General features: G+C 38.1%; 1 protein-coding gene across 1 annotated transcript in view; it reads right to left on the bottom strand.

Moving 5' to 3' along the window:
• GLRA1 (glycine receptor alpha 1) overlaps positions 1-22,370 on the bottom strand; it is an 81,751-nt gene that overhangs the window by 41,216 nt on the left and 18,165 nt on the right. The window contains exon 2 of the mRNA XM_070933860.1: positions 13,589-13,719. Coding sequence (XP_070789961.1) covers positions 13,589-13,719 — 131 coding nt within the window. The remainder of the gene's footprint in view (positions 1-13,588; positions 13,720-22,370) is intronic.

Genomic DNA, 22,370 nt, shown 5'->3' with positions numbered 1-22,370 from the left:
GGGAGGGCAAAAACATGATGCGCAGAGGGTTCGGGAGGCCAAAAACGCCCATATTCGGTCTATAAGATGCACCCACTTTTAGGGAGAAAAAGGTGTGTCTTATACTCTGAAAAATATGGGTAATGAACAAACATCTATTGACCTTTATTACTGATTTCTTCAGATATATATTCAGATATGTCAATTACACATGGTCTACTATACTAAAATACAATCCATAAACTTTGATTCACTAATTTCTGCTTCACATAACTGGCTATCCCATCGATTCCTTGTTTTAGTATGCCTAGGCGATATTTGCTCCTTTCCAGTCCTGAAGGATCTATTTGGCACCTTTCTTGATTCAAGAAATGAGAAGTATCTTGCACAGTAAATAAATAAGATATATTAAAGCATAGTAACATGCTTATTTTGTGGTCTGGAGAGTGGTAAATTGACCACTGCTCCATCCACCAGCAGTCCATCGGGCTAGATCTTTTCTCTGAAGGCTTATGAAAGACGACATCTGGATCATGGGATGTTAAATTAGAAGACATAACGGCCTTCTCTGGTAAGTTGCTTAGGCAATTTGAGCATAGCATTGATTCTACTCAGTGTGACTTTGATGCCATTATTGATTTAGACTCCCCAGTAGCAACAGATGCACACAGTCAGACAAAGACAACTCTCTACAGCATTACACTTGAATCCAATAAATTTGGGCTGCTCTAAGACCCAAGTCTTAGTCCAAGACTACATGGGTAAAAAGTGAAATCATATGCACTTAGCATAATTTCAGACCATATGAGTTTGATATAATTATTACATACAGCATTCTGTTTTTCCTTTCTCTTTTCTCTTTCTCTTCTAATGAAAGTTTGACTAGTCTGTTTTATTGTCATGCATATCCCCCACCTCACTTTCTTGTCCAATTAAGCTACACTAATGAACTAATGCCACATCGTTCAACAAAACTTTGACAATAGTATAGTGTTCATTCCAGCTACAGGCTAGAAATCTTTGTGATTTAACATAGCTAATGATTTTCTTTAAAAGGGTCTGAGATCCTGCAGGTTTGAACAAGAACTAATATGTCTCATTGGTTTTGTTTGGCAAGACTTACACAGTAAATAAACTTCACCATGCTTCAGTGTTTTTACCAAGTATGGCTGTTTGGAAGTGATTGTCTCTGGACACAAAGAGCTGCATCAGTTATAATAAAGGGAGCCTTTCTGTTTTTTTCCTCAATACTGATATAAATTCTATTCAACTGATTTTGAATTGCCAGTTGAACTTCATGCTTCCTACTTTAGAACAGTGGTGAAATTGGTCATAACCAATATTGTACCCAATGCAGCTTGTGCAGTAGAGATGTTTCATGCGTACTTCTAGTGGCACCCAAAACTGCCTCTACTGCTGCATTTTGCACCACCTGCAGCTTCCAGATGCTTTACAAGGACAGCCCAGTTGTGAAATCCAAATTTTTTTTTACTAGCGGTTCTGTGGGTGTAGCGTGGTGGGCGAGGTGTGGCTTGGAGGCCATGGCTTGGTGTGCGTGGCAGGGGAAGGATACTGCAAAATCCCCATTCCTCTCCCCCCTCCTGGGGGAAGGATATAGCAAAATCTCCATTCCCTCTCCACTTTGGGGCCAGCCAGAGGCGGCATTTGCTGGTTCTTCGAACTACTCAAAATTTTACTTCATACAAAATTTTTGTATGCTGTCATGTCAAATAAGGGAAAGAAGTAGTATGTGACTCCAACCTTGCAATCCTTCCTGTTATGTTCCCGTTGCAGCTGACTAGAAACTGTGAAGAACTGGAACTCTATGATCCATACACATACATCACCCTTCCAGACTGCTTTAACATTTCATCCCATCATCATTGATTCTTGGAATTGTAGTTGCTATCAGATGAGATGGTACTCTCAAAGCAGATTTAATCATTGAACAATTACTAAGACTCTTTGGATGAAACAAGAAGCCATGACAGTTTAAACTGGTAACTGAAGTGACACAGTTTGGGTAGTCAGAAAAGCTCAGTCATATATGCAACTATATCTTTGATCAAATGCAGCTGCGGCTGAAAGTACATGATCATCAACTTTATTTTCATTGGATTAATAAATTGGAATAAAAAAAATCCACTGCATCAATAAAGGGTACCCTGGTGTTTAGGTGTGCTGATATGCCCAAATAACATCTCTTCCCCACCAGATTTTCATTTTTTTTTCCCATTTAAAAAAAATAACTAAAATGGGAATCAGACAAACTAAAGCAAAGTTATAAATTGTTTTCTTGCATATGAGAACATATTTATATACTGCTAAATATTAACTTTGAATAGTTACTAAACAAATGGTTATAAGTTGAGAACTACGTGTACCTCCATTATATTTAATTTAAGTGGTAAATGTTTAAATATCTGTTTTTTGCTAGAGGAAAGAACATTTGTCATATAATGTGACTTTGAAAATTCTTTGAGAGCACGAAATGATCTTAACTGATCGAAACAATGTCTGTGATTGTTTGGAAGGATGATGTTTTTATGTTGTTTTTGTTTAAAAAATAAAAAAACATTTTGAAAAAAAAAGAGGTAAGGTTAAAAAAAGTACTTTAGAATTGTGGGAGGGGAAAGTTGTGGAAGAAATAAGCTTTGGAGAGTCAGAGATAAAAGGTGAAGAAAAAGGTCAAGGAAGAGGCAGAGAAAAGAGAGTAGAAAAGGAGGTAGGGATGAAAAAAGGAAAAGTAACAATGGAAGGCAAAGTGTGTGTGTGTGTGTGTGTGTGTGTGTGTGTGTAGATTTGCAGACTGGAACTGGAACTGATAGTAAGATAAGGACTGAATAGAACAAGATTTGGGAGAGACAGAAAAGAGAAAGGAAAGAGAATATGAAGGCTAATGAGATGGAAGAATGTTTCTCCCGCTTTCTCTAATGTGTAGTTTCTATGCAATGTAAACTATGTTTCCAGTAGAAAAGAATTTCTGTAGCTCAGGGTTGAACTGTAGAGTGCTTGGTGCTCTTTGAGCTTGGTTGTTTGCTTGCAGATATTTAATTACTAAACTAAATAACACGATGGTGTTATCTAGCTGGGTAATGAAATGTCTGCAAGTAAACAACCAAGCTCAGGGAGCACCAAGGACTCCAAACTGTGTGTCTTCCTTCCTTCATCTCTTTATGTACAACACAGCAACTTATAATAGTTCTCATATAGCCAGATAGAAACATATAGCACAGGGGATACACAGATTATATCCATAATTTTATTTGCATTTATAAGAGGAATGCTGTATAGAAGAATAGAAATAGTTTGGGGGACCAGTTTTTTTTGTAGTCCCTTGGTTCCTTTTTTTCTGGCAAGAGGAGTAGGGAGAAAAAAATGCCAGAGTACAAACAGCACCACTTAAGCTAACTCGGTTAAAAAGGAGAGTTTGCGATGGCAAAATAAGAGATCATGGGGTACCAGACTTAGAACTTTTCTATGGTGGTCTTCCATCTTTGGGTCATAGACATGACATTTTTAAAAGAACTCTGGAAACTGAAATATCAGTCTGCTGTCACGGTGTGTCATAAGAATATTTTTAACATGTCACTTTATTAATTAAACGAACAAAATTGCATGGTTCTGTGATAATTGAATATTTCATTTTAATATTTAGTATTTTATTTGCAATCTGCTTTCTGATCAAAATGATATTTCTTATTCAGAGCTTATATTGGCAAGACAAAAAGAGGAAGAAGCAACAGCATAATTCTTCTTCCCTCCACCTCTTATTTTTCTTCAAAATTTCCCCAAAGACTTTCAGATTGTGTCCTGTGCAACATCAGAAACCCTAGCACTGGAGAAACATATTTTGCATCCTCTTGGAGGAAGCTAGTGAAGTTGGGTATCCATCCATCCATCCATCCATCCATCTCTCTCTTTTCATCTTCTCATTTCCTAAATAATTCTGTCTGCATTCTAGAACTACATTGAAGAAATGTGTAGAATAGTACACTATTTAAGTCTTATTGTAGGTAGTTTTTGTGTGAATGAGAGTTGCCTTACACAAGTGGTAAGGCTTCCTTGCTTAGGTCATTTGAGAGAGAACAACTAATTCTAGAGAGGATGCTGTGAACCAGAGTCCATACCCTATGATCTTTAAAAGTTCATAATGATTACTGGTTTTTGAACAAAGCAACCCAAAGTAAACATCTAATGATGTATGTCCTCTTCCTTGCTTTAATTTTTTTAAAATTGCAGTCCCAAAGTTGCTTTTCAAAAGGGAACTGGACTTTCTTGCCTTTTTTTTTTGGTGGCGGGAGATGTTTTGCTTCTCATCCAAGAAGCTTCTTCAGTTCTGGCTGAATAGTGGGGAATAAAGAGCCTTGGTGGTGCAGCAGACTAAAGCACTGTTAAGTAACACCAGCTGCCTCCAATTACTGCAAGTTCAAATCTCACCAGGCTCAAGGTTGACTCAGCCTTCCATCCTTTCGAGGTAGGTAAAATGAGGACCTGGTTTGTGGGGGCAATAAGCTGACTTTGTATAAAAAAAACACCACTTAGTAGGGGCCCGAAAGCCCTACTAAGCAGGTATATACAAAAGTATGAAGGCTATTGCTTAACGCATTGTAAGCCGCCCTGAGTCTCCGGAAAAGGGCGGCATATAAATCGAACCAATAAATAAATAAATAAATAAATAAATAAATAAATAAATAAATGAATGAATGAATGAATGAATGAATGAATGAATGAATAAATAAATAAATAAATGGAAAGATTTATATTCCTTAGCAGTAGCAGTAATATTCCTTAGAAGTTAGCATGCTGAAGAACAACGGACTGTCAGAGTGCTAAAACCAGATGACGGTTAAGGAAGCGAAACACCTTCAAAAAAAAAAAAAAAATCAAGACATTCCAATTGCCTTTTGAAAAGCTCCTTTGGGAAACCATGACTTGGATGATTGAGAAGACATTTTTAATTTCAGAAAGAAAGAAAGAAGGAAGAAGAAAGAAACTAACTCAGTGGAATCATGATTTTATTTTCATTTGACTATAAACCATTAAACTGCTGCAGTGACTTATTGACCCATTCGTTTGAATAATATGCTCAGAGGCGTATAACTCTAAGCTCTGCAAAGCTTCTTCTGTGACTTTCATATGAATTGGATACTGATTTATTTGTGACAGATGAAGTCAGTAAACTGCCCCCATGAGGAGTTCCTTGAAATAAATCTGAAATTAAATTATCTTGGATGAAATTACAATTCAGCTGCTTTCAGCAAAGGGGAAATGTATATATTTCATTAAATATTAAAGTTTAATTTCTTTGGGGTGTATGTGCATATATATAGAAATTTTTTTCTCTAGTTTATTTGGCATTTTTTCCAATAGATTTTTCTCATAGGATCTGATACATTTTCTTTATAAGACACCCACATGCCTTTGTTCCATAACTATGGATTTTCAAAGATAAGACAATGTCGATCAATCTGAACTTGGAAAACATGAATTTAAACTCCCACAGAACTATTGATTGGCCTTGAACTTATCTGTTAGTCCCTGCCCCTCATCTATAAAAGGTTTCATCTCTTTCATGGAGGAAAAATTATCGAAATTTCTCTCATTAAAACCACTCCCTCTGTTGGTAAGTGCTAATTCAATAATAGTTGAGGATTTTCCTTGAGCCACATTGTACCAGGAGAATCTTTCAGTAGTACTTACTGGAGAAAGGCACAGCTTTGAAAACAGTTATCCCTGGGTTCTGTGATTCTTTGCATTTTATAAATGTGTCCGTAACCATTATTTTTAAGTCAAAAGAGTATTGAAATGCAATTTTGCTATATTTCTTGCCTCCCAGGATCCCACAGTCTGGACTGATAAGGAAAGGGACAAAAAGGCCTTAGGGGTGAATATGTAAGAAATGGACAGCAAAACAAGGACATTCACAGAGAAGTTCCAATAAAACAAAATAAAATAAAAATAAAAAGCAGTAAGATGCTGTGGGGCTATTGGGTATAAGTGGAATTGTACAAGCATGTTCTGGGTGGTCTCAGAAAATGGCATGCTACTATGGAGCAGTTACCATATCTGTTTTGGTTGCAATTATTGTTATAAATGTGAATCCATGAAAATAGACTTGCATAGATTCACTTGAATTATACCCTTTTTGTGGATACATTGCTTTTTCATTGAAGCAATATGCTTTTTTCAGGCCACAGGGAAGCACAATCTGTGCTCCCTTTTATCCACAGTTGATTGGTGAAATTAAAGGAGAGTAACTCTAAATTCAACCCCATGCTTGAACACTATAAATTATTGTCCCTGCCTATGTCTGTGGTGCTACCTATCAAAGATTCTGTTGTATATATGAATCTAGTAGATAAGTTTCCAGATTCAGTTATACAGAACTTATTAACTTTCTTGTGGTTTCTGCAGTGGGTTTGCAAAACACTAAGAATTTGTAGCTGTTTATTTGGAGAGAGAGAGAGAGAGAGGGAGGGAGGGAGGAAGGAAGAGGAGGGGGAGGTAGGTATGTAGGTAGGCAGAGAGGGAGACAGAGAGGGAGAGGTGGAGAGAGAGAGAGAGAGAGAGAGAGAGAGAGAGAGAGAGAGAGAGAGAGAGAGAGAGAGAGAGAGAGAGAGAGAGAGAGAGAGAGAGAGAGAGAGGTTTTGGAATTTTACTTCCATTTTACCGAACTATTTCATTAGGTTTCACCTTAATTTTAGCAACACATTTTGTATTTATCTTTCATTACTTGCCACAAGACACTGAGACGGGCTGATCTTTACATCTAATGAAACATGCACGTTTGCAATTAGACTGGAGGAGTAAATGCAATGGTTAATAGCACTTTGAAATTATGTGTTTGGCATACTTCATTTATTTGTTCCTCCTAGTGCTGAGAAGTGTGCATTCTAAAATCAGGCCATAAAAACAAGCCGATCTATGTCTTACCACTTGTTCTCAAGGATCCTTCTAGAAAAAGAATATATTCAAGCAACAAAGGGGTGGGGGGTGGGGACATCCATTGGTCTACTTTTCTACCTTAACCTCACCCGCTTGCGGAATGAATACCCTCTTTTTCCCAACTTCAAGTATGAGAGACGAGGCTGAAAAAGAACAAGTCTCTATAACAAACAATCAGCAGGTGGGAGAAGTCACTGCAGACTTATCAAAGTAAGAAATTCTCAGAACTTTTTGTAAACAACCTGGGAAAAAAGACATTAAGAAAGCTTCAAAGAGACCCTGTCTTAATGAGCTCGCCAATAAATAAGAGCTGAGGGTTCCCATGTTAGTTGTCAAGATTCAGTACTCCGAAAACCTAATTCTTGGTGTTAATATTTATTCAAGGAAGTTCATGTGAATTTTACTCCTTTGACTGTGCACTGCAAGGGGCTTGTTATCAAGGAACAAACAGATAAAACACAGGAAGGCTGTATGGCTGTTTGACATGTCATGGACAAAGGTAGATGTGTGATCTGCTCTGCAGGGGTGGTGTATGTTGCAGAAGAAAGCCTAAGATGTTAGATCATAGTGAGAGGTCTACATTGCATAGAGTTTATATCAGTGTGCTTTAAAAAAAAAACTGGACTGAATTCAGTTTGTAGTCATGTTGGATCAGTAAGATGCTGGCTGAATTTGTATGACCTAGCCTTTTCTCTAGGATGCTGTATGCTGCAATGTCCACCAGCCAACCCTCAAAATGCTCACATAGTCAAAATAATTTGATGAGCAGGATATGCCATTTCAGTATCCATCCATTCATCTGTTAAAGATTATTGCTCTCTTTGGTTTGCTGAATTAGAATGTTTCTTGCTCAACTTTAGCCATACTATTTGGAAATCTTGGGAGTTGTTAGATCTAACAGCTACAGGGAAAACTATTTTAGAATATATTGTTGTTGTAATTTATTATATGCTCCCCCAACTCCCGGAAATTCTGTGAGGTTTACAAATTGTTTTGAAAAAAAAAACATTAAAATAATAAAAAAGAATCCAGATGGCAGGGATAACAAACCCAGATGGGAACAAGGAAAAAGAAGAAAAGGGGGCTTTCAATCACTATCACCAAACATCTATGTAGAGTTATTAAACTTGCTACATTGTTCTATCCTTTGCTATGATTTTTCCAAAAGCCGAGACAATAATTTCTTGGAAATCTGAACTTTGAATGATTATATAGATTTAATTAATATTCAACCCAAGCAAGACTGTGTGGCTGGGGTATTTAGATCCTATGGAGAGAAGATTCTTCCATCTTTACTTCTGTTGGGGTTGTACGACCTCAAGCAGATCCATTGCACAATCTGGGGATCCTCCTACACTCACAGCTCCTTCTTAAAGAAACAGACATGTTAAGAACAATGTTTGAGCTGAAAACTCTTTCCTGACTGGCTCCATGCAAGACTTGTAGTGGGTAAGGAAAATTCACAATGAATAATGACCTTTTGTGGTTTCCTCAAAAACTTCAAAATGGCTCAGGGAAGTCCAATTTTACTTGTATCCTGGGCGTCCTTTTCTGGTCTTTATGAATAACTTGACATTCAAACCTTGGTGGCTTTATCAAAAAGAGTCTGACTACTCAGTCAACTACAGCACAACCATAACCAGCACAAATTATGGCAACACTTACATGAATAACATCTCAGAAACAACCAACCAACCATTACAACCACATGGCATCACCATAGTACACAAACTAAAGATCTCCAAAATAAGCCAAAAGAGCCAGCTGCCCAAGAAGAAAGTATAGGAGTCATTTATAGCATACAGTATAAGGACTGTAACAACCACTATGTAGGACAGACAGAAGACTAGCAGAGTGCATTCATGAACACCAACTAGTAGTCAGAAGACATGATGAAAACTCCTTAGTCTCATAAGACATATGAAGATTCAACCATAGTTTAAAATGGAAAGCTGAGCATCATAGATCAAGCTAAATCCAAAAAAAGCTAGGGATTTCCTGGAAACTGGGCATTCAGCCATCAATAGACATATAGAGATAAACAACATTTACACACCTTTCAGAAAAAGGCAATAAAGCTAAGAAGAAAACCAAAAGACCAGAACACCTCAACTCCAACAACCAAATAAGTAGGGATTAATATCACAAAAATAATGAAGCAGAAAACAATACCCCAATCAAGGAACTACAAAGAAGAAAACCACACCCCACCAATGCTGATATGGCAAGCTACTGTATATAAACAGAGACACATGATGATGAAGTTACCTAGTTGGGTAATGAAATATCTACAATGAAGCTCAAAGAGCGCCAACTACTTTAAAGTTTGGTAGCTCAAGACTCACATTAAAAAAATGGATATATTAAATCATAAAAAGTATTCCAAAGGTGCTTTTTTCAAGAGGCAACTGGACTTTCAGAGCTGAAGAAGCTTCTTGGATGAGAAGTGAATCGTCTTCAAAGAAAAACCAGAAAGTTCAGTTGCCTCTTGAAAAAAAGCATGGGATAACTGAGATGACTGAGAATCTCCATAGACATTTAGCTATGCATAGAAAGTGTTATTTCTATTTAGTCTTCTAGGACAGTGAAGTCTCAGAAAATAGTATTAATACTTTCACATGAGATTTCTACAGTGGTCCCTCTGTGCATCCTAATTGATCTTGGCAATAAAAGGTGCATTTAGACAGTATAACATCAACTGGCCAGCTTCCCCTATCAGATATATTACCTATCAGATGAGATTTCACACTGTGTTGAAAAAGTGTTCACATTCAAAACAGCTCTTTTGGCTGACCTTGCTTGGATGTTTGTGCTGACAGAATGTAGACAGATTGCCCAAATTTGATGGAGCTGCTGTTGCATGAATTTCAAAAGATAAACATTTTCACAGGCTATGAGATCATCCTGGACAAACACTAGGTTTGCTAGAGGGGCAGATGAGATGTACACCGTCTGAAAATCATCTCTTCTTTGATCTCTTAGTCTTCAATCCCCATTACTAACTGGGAATGCTAAGATTACACAATGGTTTATTTTTCAGATGATGCATGAAGTGTGTAAGTGCATAAAATGAGTTTAAGCCAGGGGTGCTATTCAGCAGGTTCTGATAGGTTCTGGAGAACCGGCAGCGTTCTTGAGCAGTTTGGAGAACTGGCAAAAACCACCTCTGGCTGGCCCCAGAGTGGGGTGGGAATGGAGATTTTGCAGTATCCTTCCCCTGCCATGCCCATGTCCACCAAGCCATGTCCACCAAGCCACACCATGCCCACCAAGCCATGCCCACAGAACCAGTGGTAAAAAAAATTGAATTCCACCACTGGTTTAAGCGTTGGCTCATGCCCCTGTTGCAGGCACCCAGGTGTTTGAAATATAGATGTACTTGTCTAAATATGACTTAAACACTAAACAAACTCACTTTAAAAGCCATTGGTATAACCCCAGCACTTCCTGCAACAATTGTAATATAAAGTCTAATAAATTCATTCAAATTCCTCTTTGTTTCATGTGCATATGCATTATAGTAATGAATGTGCAAATGTAAAAGATGATCATTTGTAGATAGATGTGCATAAATTTGGGTGATTTAGTTCAAAATAAGAGCTTTTCCAACTGATTTCTAGGGACAGCTCAATTTAATTGTTTAATTTAATTGTTTAATTCCCACATTATTGTAATCCATATAGTAATAGAGACACAGGAAGGTTATTAAATCCTTAAAACTTAGTCATTTTAGTCCTGATGTTGACAAAAGTCCATTAAGGGTTACCAGCAATAACAGCATATCTATTTTAGCCTTGATCAAATAAATGAACATTATATTTCTTCTTCTTTTTTTTTTTTAATTTGATTTATATGGCGCCCTTCTCCGGAGACTCAGGGCGGCTTACAATGCGTTAAGCAATAGCCTTCATACTTTTGTATATTTATACAAAGTCAGCTTATTGCCCCCACAAACTGGGTCCTCATTTCACCTACCTTAGAAAGGATGGAAGGCTGAGTCAACCTTGAGCCTTTTTACTTCTAACAATCTTGATCATTAGTCTCTTCAACTATACAGGATGTTCTAGAACTTATTTTCATTTTTATTTTGTCCCTTCTCACAAAATTCTTCAAAACAGACTAAAGCACTGTTATTAACATCAGCTGCCTGCAATTACTGCAAGTTCAAATCTCACCAGGCTCAAGGTTGACTCAGCCTTCCATCCTTTCTAAGGTAGGTAAAATGAGGACCCAGATTGTGGGGGCAATAAGCTGACTTTGTATAAATATACAAAAGTATGAAGGCTATTGCTTAACGCATTGTAAGCCGCCCTGAGTCTTTGGAGAAGGGCAGCATATAAATCAAATAAAAAAATAAGTAATAATAATAATAATAATAATAATAATAATAATAATAATAATAATAATAAAAAACTTTAACAAGTCTGTCTTATAAATCCAATACAAGAAAATTATCCACGTTACTTTCTTGGTTTGTTATTTGTATATCTCTTTTAATTATTAAGGCATCAGCCAGTTTCTTTTGTATGTCCAGTGTAATATCTTTTTCCATGTCATTTTTGTAGCCTGTCATTTTTAGCTCAGTTTTAAAAGTAGTCTCAATCTTGTCAGGTAAAACTTGTTTCTCTTCCATATCATCCTTTTCACATAATCTGTCTATAGAAATAGACACTTTTAAAATTAACTTCTGAGTCCATTGCTCAAAAATATATTTCAGTATGTCCACTGTTTAATTAAATTGGTTTATTTTGTATTTGTAAATTAAGTTTCAGTGTTCTTCTCCTTCAGTTGTAATATTTAGTTCCTTCTGGTTCTATCTAAGTGTCCAATTTTTAAGTCTTATTATGTTTTTTTTAAAAAAGAATTCAAAACAAAAGAATTTTCCCCTGTAAGGATTCTTTATAATTAATTTCAAAATTGTACTTCAAATTTATCTGAATCCTTAGTTGGCTTGTCACTTTCTAAAATCAAAGTTTTAATTATCCTTTGAGCTCTAAACTTGCCAGAGGCAGCTGCCTTGCAATCTCCTCACGAGAAGAAACTGTCTGGAGCACTTGTGGGCAATCTCAATCCCACTCCTTGTCCAGAGATGAATTATTGAAGACCTGGTCCACTCAAACAATGCAGCTGTTTTCAGTCCACCATTTCCTCCCCAGAAGAGAAAAAATGATTGAAATAAACTATTTATTTAAGATGTAAGTACTTTATATTTATGGGATGCCAGTAGAAGTGAAATCAACATATGTTAACGTGCAAATAGAGAAATGGAATTCCCATCCTCAGGCTATCTCATAGACATTTGCTATATGGAAGTCTATAGTTAAACGAATAAAATTGATAGTAAATTTGGCAAGGTATAGTTTTGGACAAAGGGATTTTTTTAATTGATTATTTTGGGAGGGTTTACTGCAATCACACTCAGCCTATCCATAGGGTGTTTCTAACAACTGATTAAACATCAATTGTGTTGGATTACAAATTCTGTTCTCTAAATTAGTGAATTCACCCTTAACATACTGAAACATAAGGAATTAGTTGACAGTAAAAGACAAAATGCTGATATTCAGAATTAGTAACACCTTAGCAATCACTTTTAGAGCACCTTCTATTGAAGATAGAATGTAACACTATATATACTCTTAGGTTGTAATCTTGCATGTATTTTTCTGGGGATGACTCATTGAATGTAATGTAATGGAACATATTTGCTGGAGGATTTTGTTCAATTTACATTTCAAAGCAATCAAGAACCATCTCATGTTCACTTTCCATAACAATGCATGGATTTGAATATATTTATCCCATGGATGGCCACTTTGCATCCAGTGATTTAAAGGCAATAGGACAGTTCTGGTTATGACTCAAGACACATGAGATAGATGAAGCTGTCTATTCCTTTTAAGTTTACTAACTAGTTTTCAAACTACTTGATTTATATTCAGCTTTTCTGTTTGTATTTGTACCATTTCTGCAGTATGCCGGCTAAAATTCTCTGAGCTGTGGTCCAGTAGTTTTGGAATGTGCCATGTAAGAAAAGGCAGTCAGGAGGCATTTGTTAAACAGAGGATAACATGATCATTTCTTTCATTATTTAACCATGCTTCTTCCTGGAAGCAACTGCTATTTCCCCCCTAGAAATAGATTTTCTTCTTTTTCTGGCTACAGTTTTTTCTGTCTGGATTTACAAATAGAGCAACATTCAGAGATTCATGAGTATTTTGGCAGTCTACCCCACAAGTGGGGGAAAAACCCCCACATTTTAAGTGCTATTTCCCCCCTTGCCTCACCTTTCCTGGCAAAGAGGAAGCTGAGGTAAATTTTTCTGTTTAAAATGCTGCTTGTCTACTTTCGCAAAGCAATGATCATGTTTTTATTGCAGACAAGTATTTGGGCTTTCTAAGTAGCATCCCTGGTTTAAATGATCCCAGTCTGTTTTATCCCCTGCTTCTATCTTTCAGCTACTGCTGCCCATCCAGTCTGCATCATCCACTGCATGCACTGAAAAGAGGAATGAGAATAAAACACGAAGTTGTTACTTGGCAGGGAATTATGGAGTGTAATGTTAAGGTATGACACAAAGCCTCTAATCTTAACCAGCTTCTAAATCATGCTCTCATCCAAATAAAATGGAATGGAATTGGGGGGAAAAAAGGCTGCATACCTTTAAAATTAGGCCTGATTCTGGCATCGTATCCTGACGTCCTTCCCATCAATTTATCCAGGAAATCTGAAGGGGACATAAGTTTAGGAGCGGATCGAGCTGCTGCTCCAGTTTCTTTGGAAGCGGCGAGGCTGAGCCAAAAAGAAGAGAGCAAGCAAAGATTGAATTAGTAGCCCATCTACTCTTCTCAGAGTTATATCTTTAGTCCCATGCTGTAGGAATTGAGGCTAGCATGCTTTGTAGCTAAGACAATGCCTATAACAAGTCCTTATGGATACTTCTGTGAATTGCTAATGATGTTCTGCAAATATTTGCTTGCTCAGTCTAAATATTCCTGAATATAGATTGCTACATATGATTGAGCAAGGGAAAGTCCTTTACCAAATCAGAGTTGTGAATTTTGGACTCTTAATTTAGTGAGGAAACATCAAGATTGCCCATGTTCTGTTATAGAGCATCTATTATCTTTTTTTTTAACGACCCCATAATCCCTTGTGGGATGGAGTCTGAGCAACTGAATGGAGCTGAGTGTTTACTGGCTGGATGGCCTTCCTGTCACCAATGCGGAGTTTTGTTCAGCAGATATATTCTCATTGTGCCCAGAGAGAGAAATATCTGCCTCTACCTAGGATCGAACTCACAGCCTCCTGATCGTGAGGCGAGAGCTCCACCTCTAGGCCATTGCACCACTCATGGGGCATCTATTATCATGTAATCAAATGGTAGATACCAAAGAAGAACAAAAATTATGGTGCTGTTTTCTTTTTCCAGGGTCAGGCCACTCCCCTTTGCATAGCATGGTGAAATTTTAGAGCATGAAGATTTCTAGTATCTAAATGGATTATTATTTGAGAAAGAAATTTGCTTGGTTTCAAGGCATCTCAGATAACTGAAGGTCTCTGTCTCTGTCTCTGTCCAAACATATTAAAAACAACATAACAAAGACATTTAGTTTTCCAATTGTTTTGCATGTAGAAATGCTTGAATTGTAGAATTTAAAAAATACTCATGTCTAAATACTCATGTGGTTGCCTGTAACAACCAGTGAATTTAAGAAGCTTGCAATATATAGGCTTGCTGAGCTTCTGTGCAGCATTGCATGCTGTGGACAGTTTGTGTCTACCTGCATACTGGTCCCATTGATGCTTGTTAATGAACAAGGGTGTAGTTTAACAGGTGGAGAAAAGAACAGCTGCCTGGATAGAGGAAAAAACTGGGAGAGTTGCATTCTTTTTAGTATCATGGTTCCGTGCTTCCTTTCCTAACCTGGCACCACCTTGTGTCTTTTCATCTTTGCTTCTCTCTGCTGGATACAGTTAGGTTTAGGATTAAGTCAGATTTGTTTTCAGATATGGGGTTTGGAGTTGGAAGGTCCAACTGGGAGATTACACTATCTTCAGAAATACGTGCAAAAGGAAGTAATTGCAGGATGAATTGAGCTTCAAAATCTGAATGTCAATAGATTTTCCCCATCTCTTACTCACTGTTTAAAATATGGAAGATGGAGAAATCTACTGAGGTTCATATGCAACGTTTGACACGGGTGAAATCCAGCAGGTTCTGACAGGCTCTGGAGAACCGGTAGCGGAAATTTTGAGCAGTTAGGAGAACTGGCAAATACCACCTCTGGCTGGTCCCAGAGTGGGTTGGGAATGGATATTTTGCAATATCCTTCCCCCAGGAGTGGGGAGGGAATAGTATCCTTCCCCTGGAGTGGGGTGGGAATGGAGATTTTGCAGTATCCTTCCCCTGCCATGCCCACCAAGCCACACCCACAGAACCAGTAGTAAAAAAGTTTGGATTTCACCACTGGTTTGACAGCTTGGTGTTTTAATTGTGATGGCAACGTCTCCCTCTCCCTTCCTCCCTCCCCCCCCTCTGAAATGGTAGGGATTTTCTCATCCATGTAACAGATCATCCTTTCATCATCTAACAGTCAAATGTTAACTGGTATGAAAAATTGTACCATCTTTGTTTAGCAGTGAATAAACTGCAGCATTACCCTAAGTTCAATTATTAGCACTCAAATTAAGTGGGTAGATTCACAGATGAGAAGAAGGAGGATGTCATCATCTGGTTACCTATAGGGACTCCTGTTCTAGTTGAGTCACACAACACGTTTAATAAAGCCATGGTGGCATAGTGTTAAAGTGCAGTATTGCAGGTTAATTTTGCCCACGGCCAGGAGTTTGATCCTGACCAGCTCAAGGTTGACTCAGCCTTCTATCCTTCCAAGGTTGGCAAAAATGAGGACCCAGATTGCTGGGGGCAATATGCCGACTCTGTAAACTGCTTAGAGAAGGCTGTAAAGCACTATATAGTGGTGTATAAATCTAAGTGCTATTGCTATTGCTATTTGAACCTAATTTTCTAGGTCCCTAAAACATCCTGAACCAGCCAATGGTGATTGTTGGGTGTGATCTGGAATATCCCTTTATTATCATCAGAAAATCCTCATAACGATGCAGCAGTTTTTGGCATTTGTTTGGGGAAGAGGGAGCTCTTTAAAACATGGGGCAGTTTTCACACTGGGAGTTTAAGGGGCAAAATAAATTCAAGGATATAGGGTCTTGGTTCCATATTTTTCCTCAAAAAGGTGGGAAGTTTTGATTCTGTCTGCCGCAGTCCCATCCAAGTATCACAGGCCTTGCAATTATCAGAAGCCAACAACAACAAGAAAATTATGTGACCTGGCCACAGGAAAGCCACTAAGCTAAAATAGCAATAGCACTTAGACTTATATACTGCTTCACAGTGCTTTACAGCCCTCTCTAAGCGGTTTACAGAGTCAGCATCTTTCCCCCAACAATCTGGGTCCTCATTTTACCCACCTCGGAAGGATGGAAGGCTGAGTCAACCTTGAGCCTGGTGAGATTCGATCTGCCAAACTTCTGGCAGCCGGCAGTCAGCAGAAGTAGCCTGCAATACTGCACTCTAACCACTGCGCCACCACAAAATGTGGTTGGCTAGTCTGTAGCTATTCAAACAGAATCCTAGAAAGGGTAGGATAGACGGCAACTGCAAGGAAGTAAACAGACCACATTAAACAAAAGATCCAGTTGTGGGTCGCCCCAGGATAAATGAGCATCAGTTAACTACTTGACAGCACTAGATACAGTAATAAGTAAATGTGAATAAACAGGTTGTATAGTCAGTCCTATTAAATATGAAAAATGCAGTCTCTGCTTAATGTCAATACGGAGATACGTTCTTTCTTTTCTTAGTTATGAGTGTTTAAAAAATGTAGCAGTTTTATTTAAACATCCCTTGTAATTTTAATGTCATTTCCCATTTCATCAAATGTTTATGAACCTAAATGGAAGGGTGTTTGTTCGTTTGTTTGGTAGGAAGAAGCTTGGGGTGCACGTGTGAAGGACCTTTTTTATTCTTCCAGGGGAATAAATAACCCCAAAGCAAAATATCATTGGAAGTAACTTTCAGTTCCTCGTCAGCTTCCATAACCATCCAATTCCCAAGCTTAGAATAAAAGATCTAAAAACACTTCTGCTATTGTACTTGTAGATTAATTTAAAAAACTGATGAATTAACTATGAACTATTTTGAAAATGTTTACTCAATTTGATGACATTCACTCTCAGAAACTTTCATATAGTTTTGCAGCCTCAAGGAATAGAAGCCTCTTATTAGAGTAAAGTGATTGTCTATATTCTGAGATCACAGGTTATGAGTGATTGAAAGACACAAATGCCACAAGAAACAGATGAGCAAATTCTACCAAACTCAAATAATACAGGCCAAAGACAGTACTCTTAAGGAACATCAGTTTGAAAGCTTTGCATTTGAGTCCCTTAACATTCATGAGCATTTTCATTTATCTCTAGGAAATAAAATCATAGAATCATAAAAATCATAGGGCTGGAAGGACCTTGGAAGTCTTCTAGACCAACTCTCTGCCCAAGGCAGGAGACCTTATTGCATCCTGGACAAATGGCTGTCCAATCTTTTCTTGAAGACCTCCAGTGATGGACACCCACACTCTGGGAGGCAAGCTGTTCCACTGATTAATTGTTCTCACTGTCAGGAAATTTCTTCTTAGTTCAAACTTGGATCTCTCATTAACAATATTGCACCCATTGCTCCTTGTCCTGTCCTCAGGTGCTTTGGAGAATAAGTCAACCCCCTTCTCCCCAAGACTGTTCCTCAAATACTGGAAGACAGTTCACATATCACTCCCAATCCTTCTCTTCATTAGGCTAGACATGCTTAGTTCCCTTAACCATTCATCCTATGGGTCATCCTTTAGTCCCCTTAACAACTTTGTTATTCTTCTCTGCACTTTTTCAGCATCGTGTTTGTATCATAGCAACCAGAACTATACATAGTATTCTGAGTGTGGCCTTACTAGTGCAATATAAATTGGTACTATCACTTATCGTAATCTTGATGCTATACCTCTGTTGATTCAGCCTAGGACTGCACAGGCTTTTTTTGGGGGGCAGGTGCAGCACACTGCTGGCTCATAGTTAACTGATGGTCCACTAAGGCACTAAGATCCCTCTGGTTTCCTGCTAATCATTTTGAGTTATTCCTCACCTTCTCCTTTGAACTTTTTTTTTCATTCCACCAAAATAATATTCCGAAAGATGATTCAAAACCAGACATTATGTGAAATCTTATATCAAATTGTATTGCTCTTTCACAGAGAGAGTTTCCCTCTCTTGAATGACTCCATTTATTTCTTATTTAAACTCATTTTACCAAGTTTTATTTCTCTAGAGGACTCATGCATTTCCATGGTCACAGAATAACAATAGCCTTTCGTGGAGTCATATTCAATCTTCAGGTCAATGATTCTCTGAGAAGGTAGGTATTCTCAGTGACACATAGGTCTATCTTGCTGGCCAGAGTTTTCCTACACTTCAGTCACCCAAACAATGCAGAATCTCTGGGTATGCATGGAATACATGTGAAGACACATTGCTTAGAGAAATACATTGATCAGAAATAAACTGCAAATATCACACCGTAATAGTGTATGGAGATAAATTTTGGAGATAGGGGGAATTGCCAGAGCCAGGCCAATGGTTGGATAAGAGGCAGCTTAGCCCACAGAAGGAATGTGGCAAATGTTTCAGAAAGGATCCTCACTAATTTCTTTGGCTGTAAAAGTCTTTGGGAGAGATAGTTTCAGATTTGCAAACTTCTGTTAATGTAACCTTACAATAAAGTAGAACTAGTACTTTTGGGTGTGTGTCTTATCTGGGCTAACTCACAAGGCTGACATAAGTCTTGTAAGATTGGAAGTACATTGTTCTCCCATTGTCTTTACAGCCCAAGAAATTAGGAAGGTCCCTTCTGAGACATTTGCTATACCCCCATTCTTTCTGTGGGCTAAACTGCAATTTTATCTGACTGTTGCCCCAGCTATGGTTCTTCCTCCTATCTCTCATCCCCACGTATGATTTTACACACCCACACCCACACAAACTATAAATGTCATACTGATTCAAGCAAGGTATCTATTGTAAATTGCGAGCAGTTAAGATTAATTTTGAAAAACAAAAAATAAGTGTAGGTGCATTGAAACATAGATGAAAAAAAAAATCTATGTTGTATATTTAAGTGGATTAAGGATGAAGGAAGTGTTTGTGTATATATATATATATATATATATATATATATATATATATATATATATATATATATAATATATATATATAAAATGTATATTTTAAAGCAACTATCTTCTCTAGATCAGTCTGGGGGAATCTGTGGTTAGTTTTAAAATTGGTATAAGCTCAGGAGTAAATGGGGAGAAAGGAAATCAATAGTGGGCTATAAATCTGTATTCCAAAAAAGATTCTGCATAGAAATGAGCCGGAGGAGAAAAAATTCAATTTAACAGCAAATGAGTTGGTGCCCAAAGAATCCTGCCAGTTCAGCAATGAGATGCCAGAAAATGCAATATACTGATTTCTTCTCATTAACTATGGGCTATAGAATGACTTTGGGGAATGAGGCAGTAAAATATAAAGAGTTTGTTTAAAAAAGAAGACATCCCAAAGATCTTGCATGCATGAGATGAAGCAAAGGGCAAAGCAAAAGCAGATATTTTTCTTCCTGTATGTACAGCATTGATTTTAGCATGCAAAGAAAGTCTATAGAAAGGCAATTCCCAACAGTATAGGAATTCAAACTATTTCCTTATGAATAGTGAAGACACCTACATGTGGCCACCTTTATCTGCAGCAAGCACAATTCTGTCTTTGGAAAAGAGTTCTAGTTGTAGGCTAGCACATTTCAATTGATCCAATGAATAATATATACTGTACTGTGAATAATATGGATTTTATATTTATGCCTATATTATGTAAAATATACCAGGGTCTATAGATGCAGGTGGGGCAGAGCTTTGCAGGCAAAATGTTTGGATTTAGGAAGATATTAAAATCAGCTGAGTCCAGAGCAGTGGTGGGTTGCCCCCAGTTTGCACCGGTTCTATAGAACCGGTAGTAAAACCGGTGGGAAGCCCCGCCCACCAACCCCGATGCCATCAAAACGCTTCTGCGCATGCGCAGAAGAGCGTGCGTGTGGCCCCGCTGTGAACTGGTAGTAAAGGTAAGTAGAACCCACCCCTGTTTCAGAGCATTCAGCCTTACTATTAAATTAATAATTTGAATTTTGTAATGACAAATGAAACCTATGCCAGTACAAAAATAAAAAAAAATAAAAAAAATGAGAGAACTCCTTAAATTAACCTTATTTAAGGTAGTGGCTCATGTGTGGGTTATACTTGCAGGTAAACACTGTTCTTTCACTAAGGACAGAGGGATTTAAATAATGGTTTATAGGAACAGGAATGAATGCACAATTTCTGTGGCTCCAACAGACCCCAGGAATGACATCAGAGTTCTCTGTCCAATACAATGCTGGAAGCAGCTAAGATACTGGGCAGAACCCTCAAACTCCCAGGCCTCTGACAGAGGACTCAAGATTGAGGAAGACACATATCCCCCATAAGGGCGAGAAAGCAATTAATTTTTTTAAATGTATATACTGTGTATTTATGAATGATAAAGAAGCCACATAAGACATATGGAAGGGCCCATGTTTTCTATCTTTATCACTAGGTGCTCATACCCCAAACCAGTGGTGGGATTCAGCCAGTTTGCACCACTTCGGGAGAACCGGTTGTTAACTTTCTGAGCAGTTTGGTGAACTGGTTGTTGGAAGAAATCATTAGGGCAGAGAACCGGTTGTTAAATTATTTGAATCCCACCACTGCCCCAAACCAAGTATACTTTCTCACTATAGCAGTTCTGAGATCAATGTACCATGATGGTAGGTTTGTGATGGTGGTGAATATCTGTAGCTCAGGTGTAGGATGAGGGTGGATGTTCGTTCTCTGAGCTTGTGGGCTGGTTTCCGAAAGTCTCGGTACCAGGCTAGGTAACATCTTCAACAGAGTTTAGGGGATGTGTCTATGTTTTTCTGCTTATAAAGGCTTTGTGTGGTCAGTGGGTCTTGTGATGGGTCAAGTGTGGGTGTGTCAAGTGAGGGTCTTGTGATGGGTCTTGTGATGGGGAGGTCATCTCAGGTGTGGGGGGGGGTCACTGGGAAGTGAAGTGCTGGCTGGAGAGGGGATGGTAGCAAATGGTTTGAGAAACTGCACACTTTGAACCACAGTGGTGCAGTGGTTAGAATGCAGTACTGCAGGCTACTTCTGCTGACTGCCGACTGCCTGCAATTTGGCAGTTCAAATCTCACCAGGCTCAAGGTTGACTCAGCCTTCCATCCTTCCCGAGGTCAGTAAAATGAGGACCCGGATTGTTGGGGGCAAAATGCTGATTCTGTAAACCTCTTAGAGAGGGCTATAAACACTGGTGGGATTCAAATAATTTAACAACTGGTTCTCTGCCCTAATGATTTCTTCCAACAACTAGTTCATCAAACTGCTCAGAAAATTAACAACCGGTTCTCCAGAAGTGGTGCAAACTGGCTGAATCCCACCACTGGCTATAAAGGACTGTGAAGCAGTATATACGGTAAGTTTAAGTGCTAGTGCTAGTGCTACTGTGTATCCATTGTATTATAATCTCCAGCTAGGCAGAATATCCCTTCCCAACATTTGCATCCCTTAGCAAGCTACGGATCTATATATTAACACACTTTTGGAGGGTGGGAAGCAAGTCCCTAGAATATTGGCTTGGCTTTAAATAAGAAAACGCCTTATCCTGCTTCAAGAAGAGACCTAACATATTTTCTGGAACAGGAGGTCTCTGAGAAGGATATTATTCCTGTGAAATGATAGTTACAGTTGTAAGTATTACATCAATATTTATTCTGGGATTATGGATATATTATCATTCTAGTCATTTCTCTCTTTCCTGGCCTAAGAATTCATTTCTGAGTCCAATTCAAATAGTCCTTTTTCTCCCTCAAATGACATGGTACGTGGCTTGGAATTTGAATTACTAAGATCAAATATGACTCTCGCTACTGTATACTTTTTCCTTCTGTATTCTTACCATGCTAGAAGATAGCTAGCAATGAACACCTAGTGAATTGCACTCTGAGGGGAAAAATGTGTGCCAGCTCCAGTAATGGTATGAGCCTGCCCTAACTCAAGTTATTTTGGAAGATAAAAGTGACTCTGGTTGCTGTAGAACCCCACGTTTCTGGCATTTCAGCATTACCATAAGTACTGTTTTGTTTGCCTCCCAAACTTAGGCAAACACTGGATTCATTCTGCTTTCTAGTCTCATCCTCTTGTCCAGGAGAATCATAAAATAACCTGGCTATTAGGTTACTCTCTGAAAGT

The sequence above is a fragment of the Pituophis catenifer genome, unplaced genomic scaffold (assembly GCF_029215685.1).
Source record: "Pituophis catenifer annectens isolate HBS135680 unplaced genomic scaffold, rPitCat1.0.hap2 SCAF_2, whole genome shotgun sequence".
Taxonomy (NCBI): domain Eukaryota; kingdom Metazoa; phylum Chordata; class Lepidosauria; order Squamata; family Colubridae; genus Pituophis; species Pituophis catenifer.
This window is presented reverse-complemented; position numbering and strand designations above follow the sequence as displayed.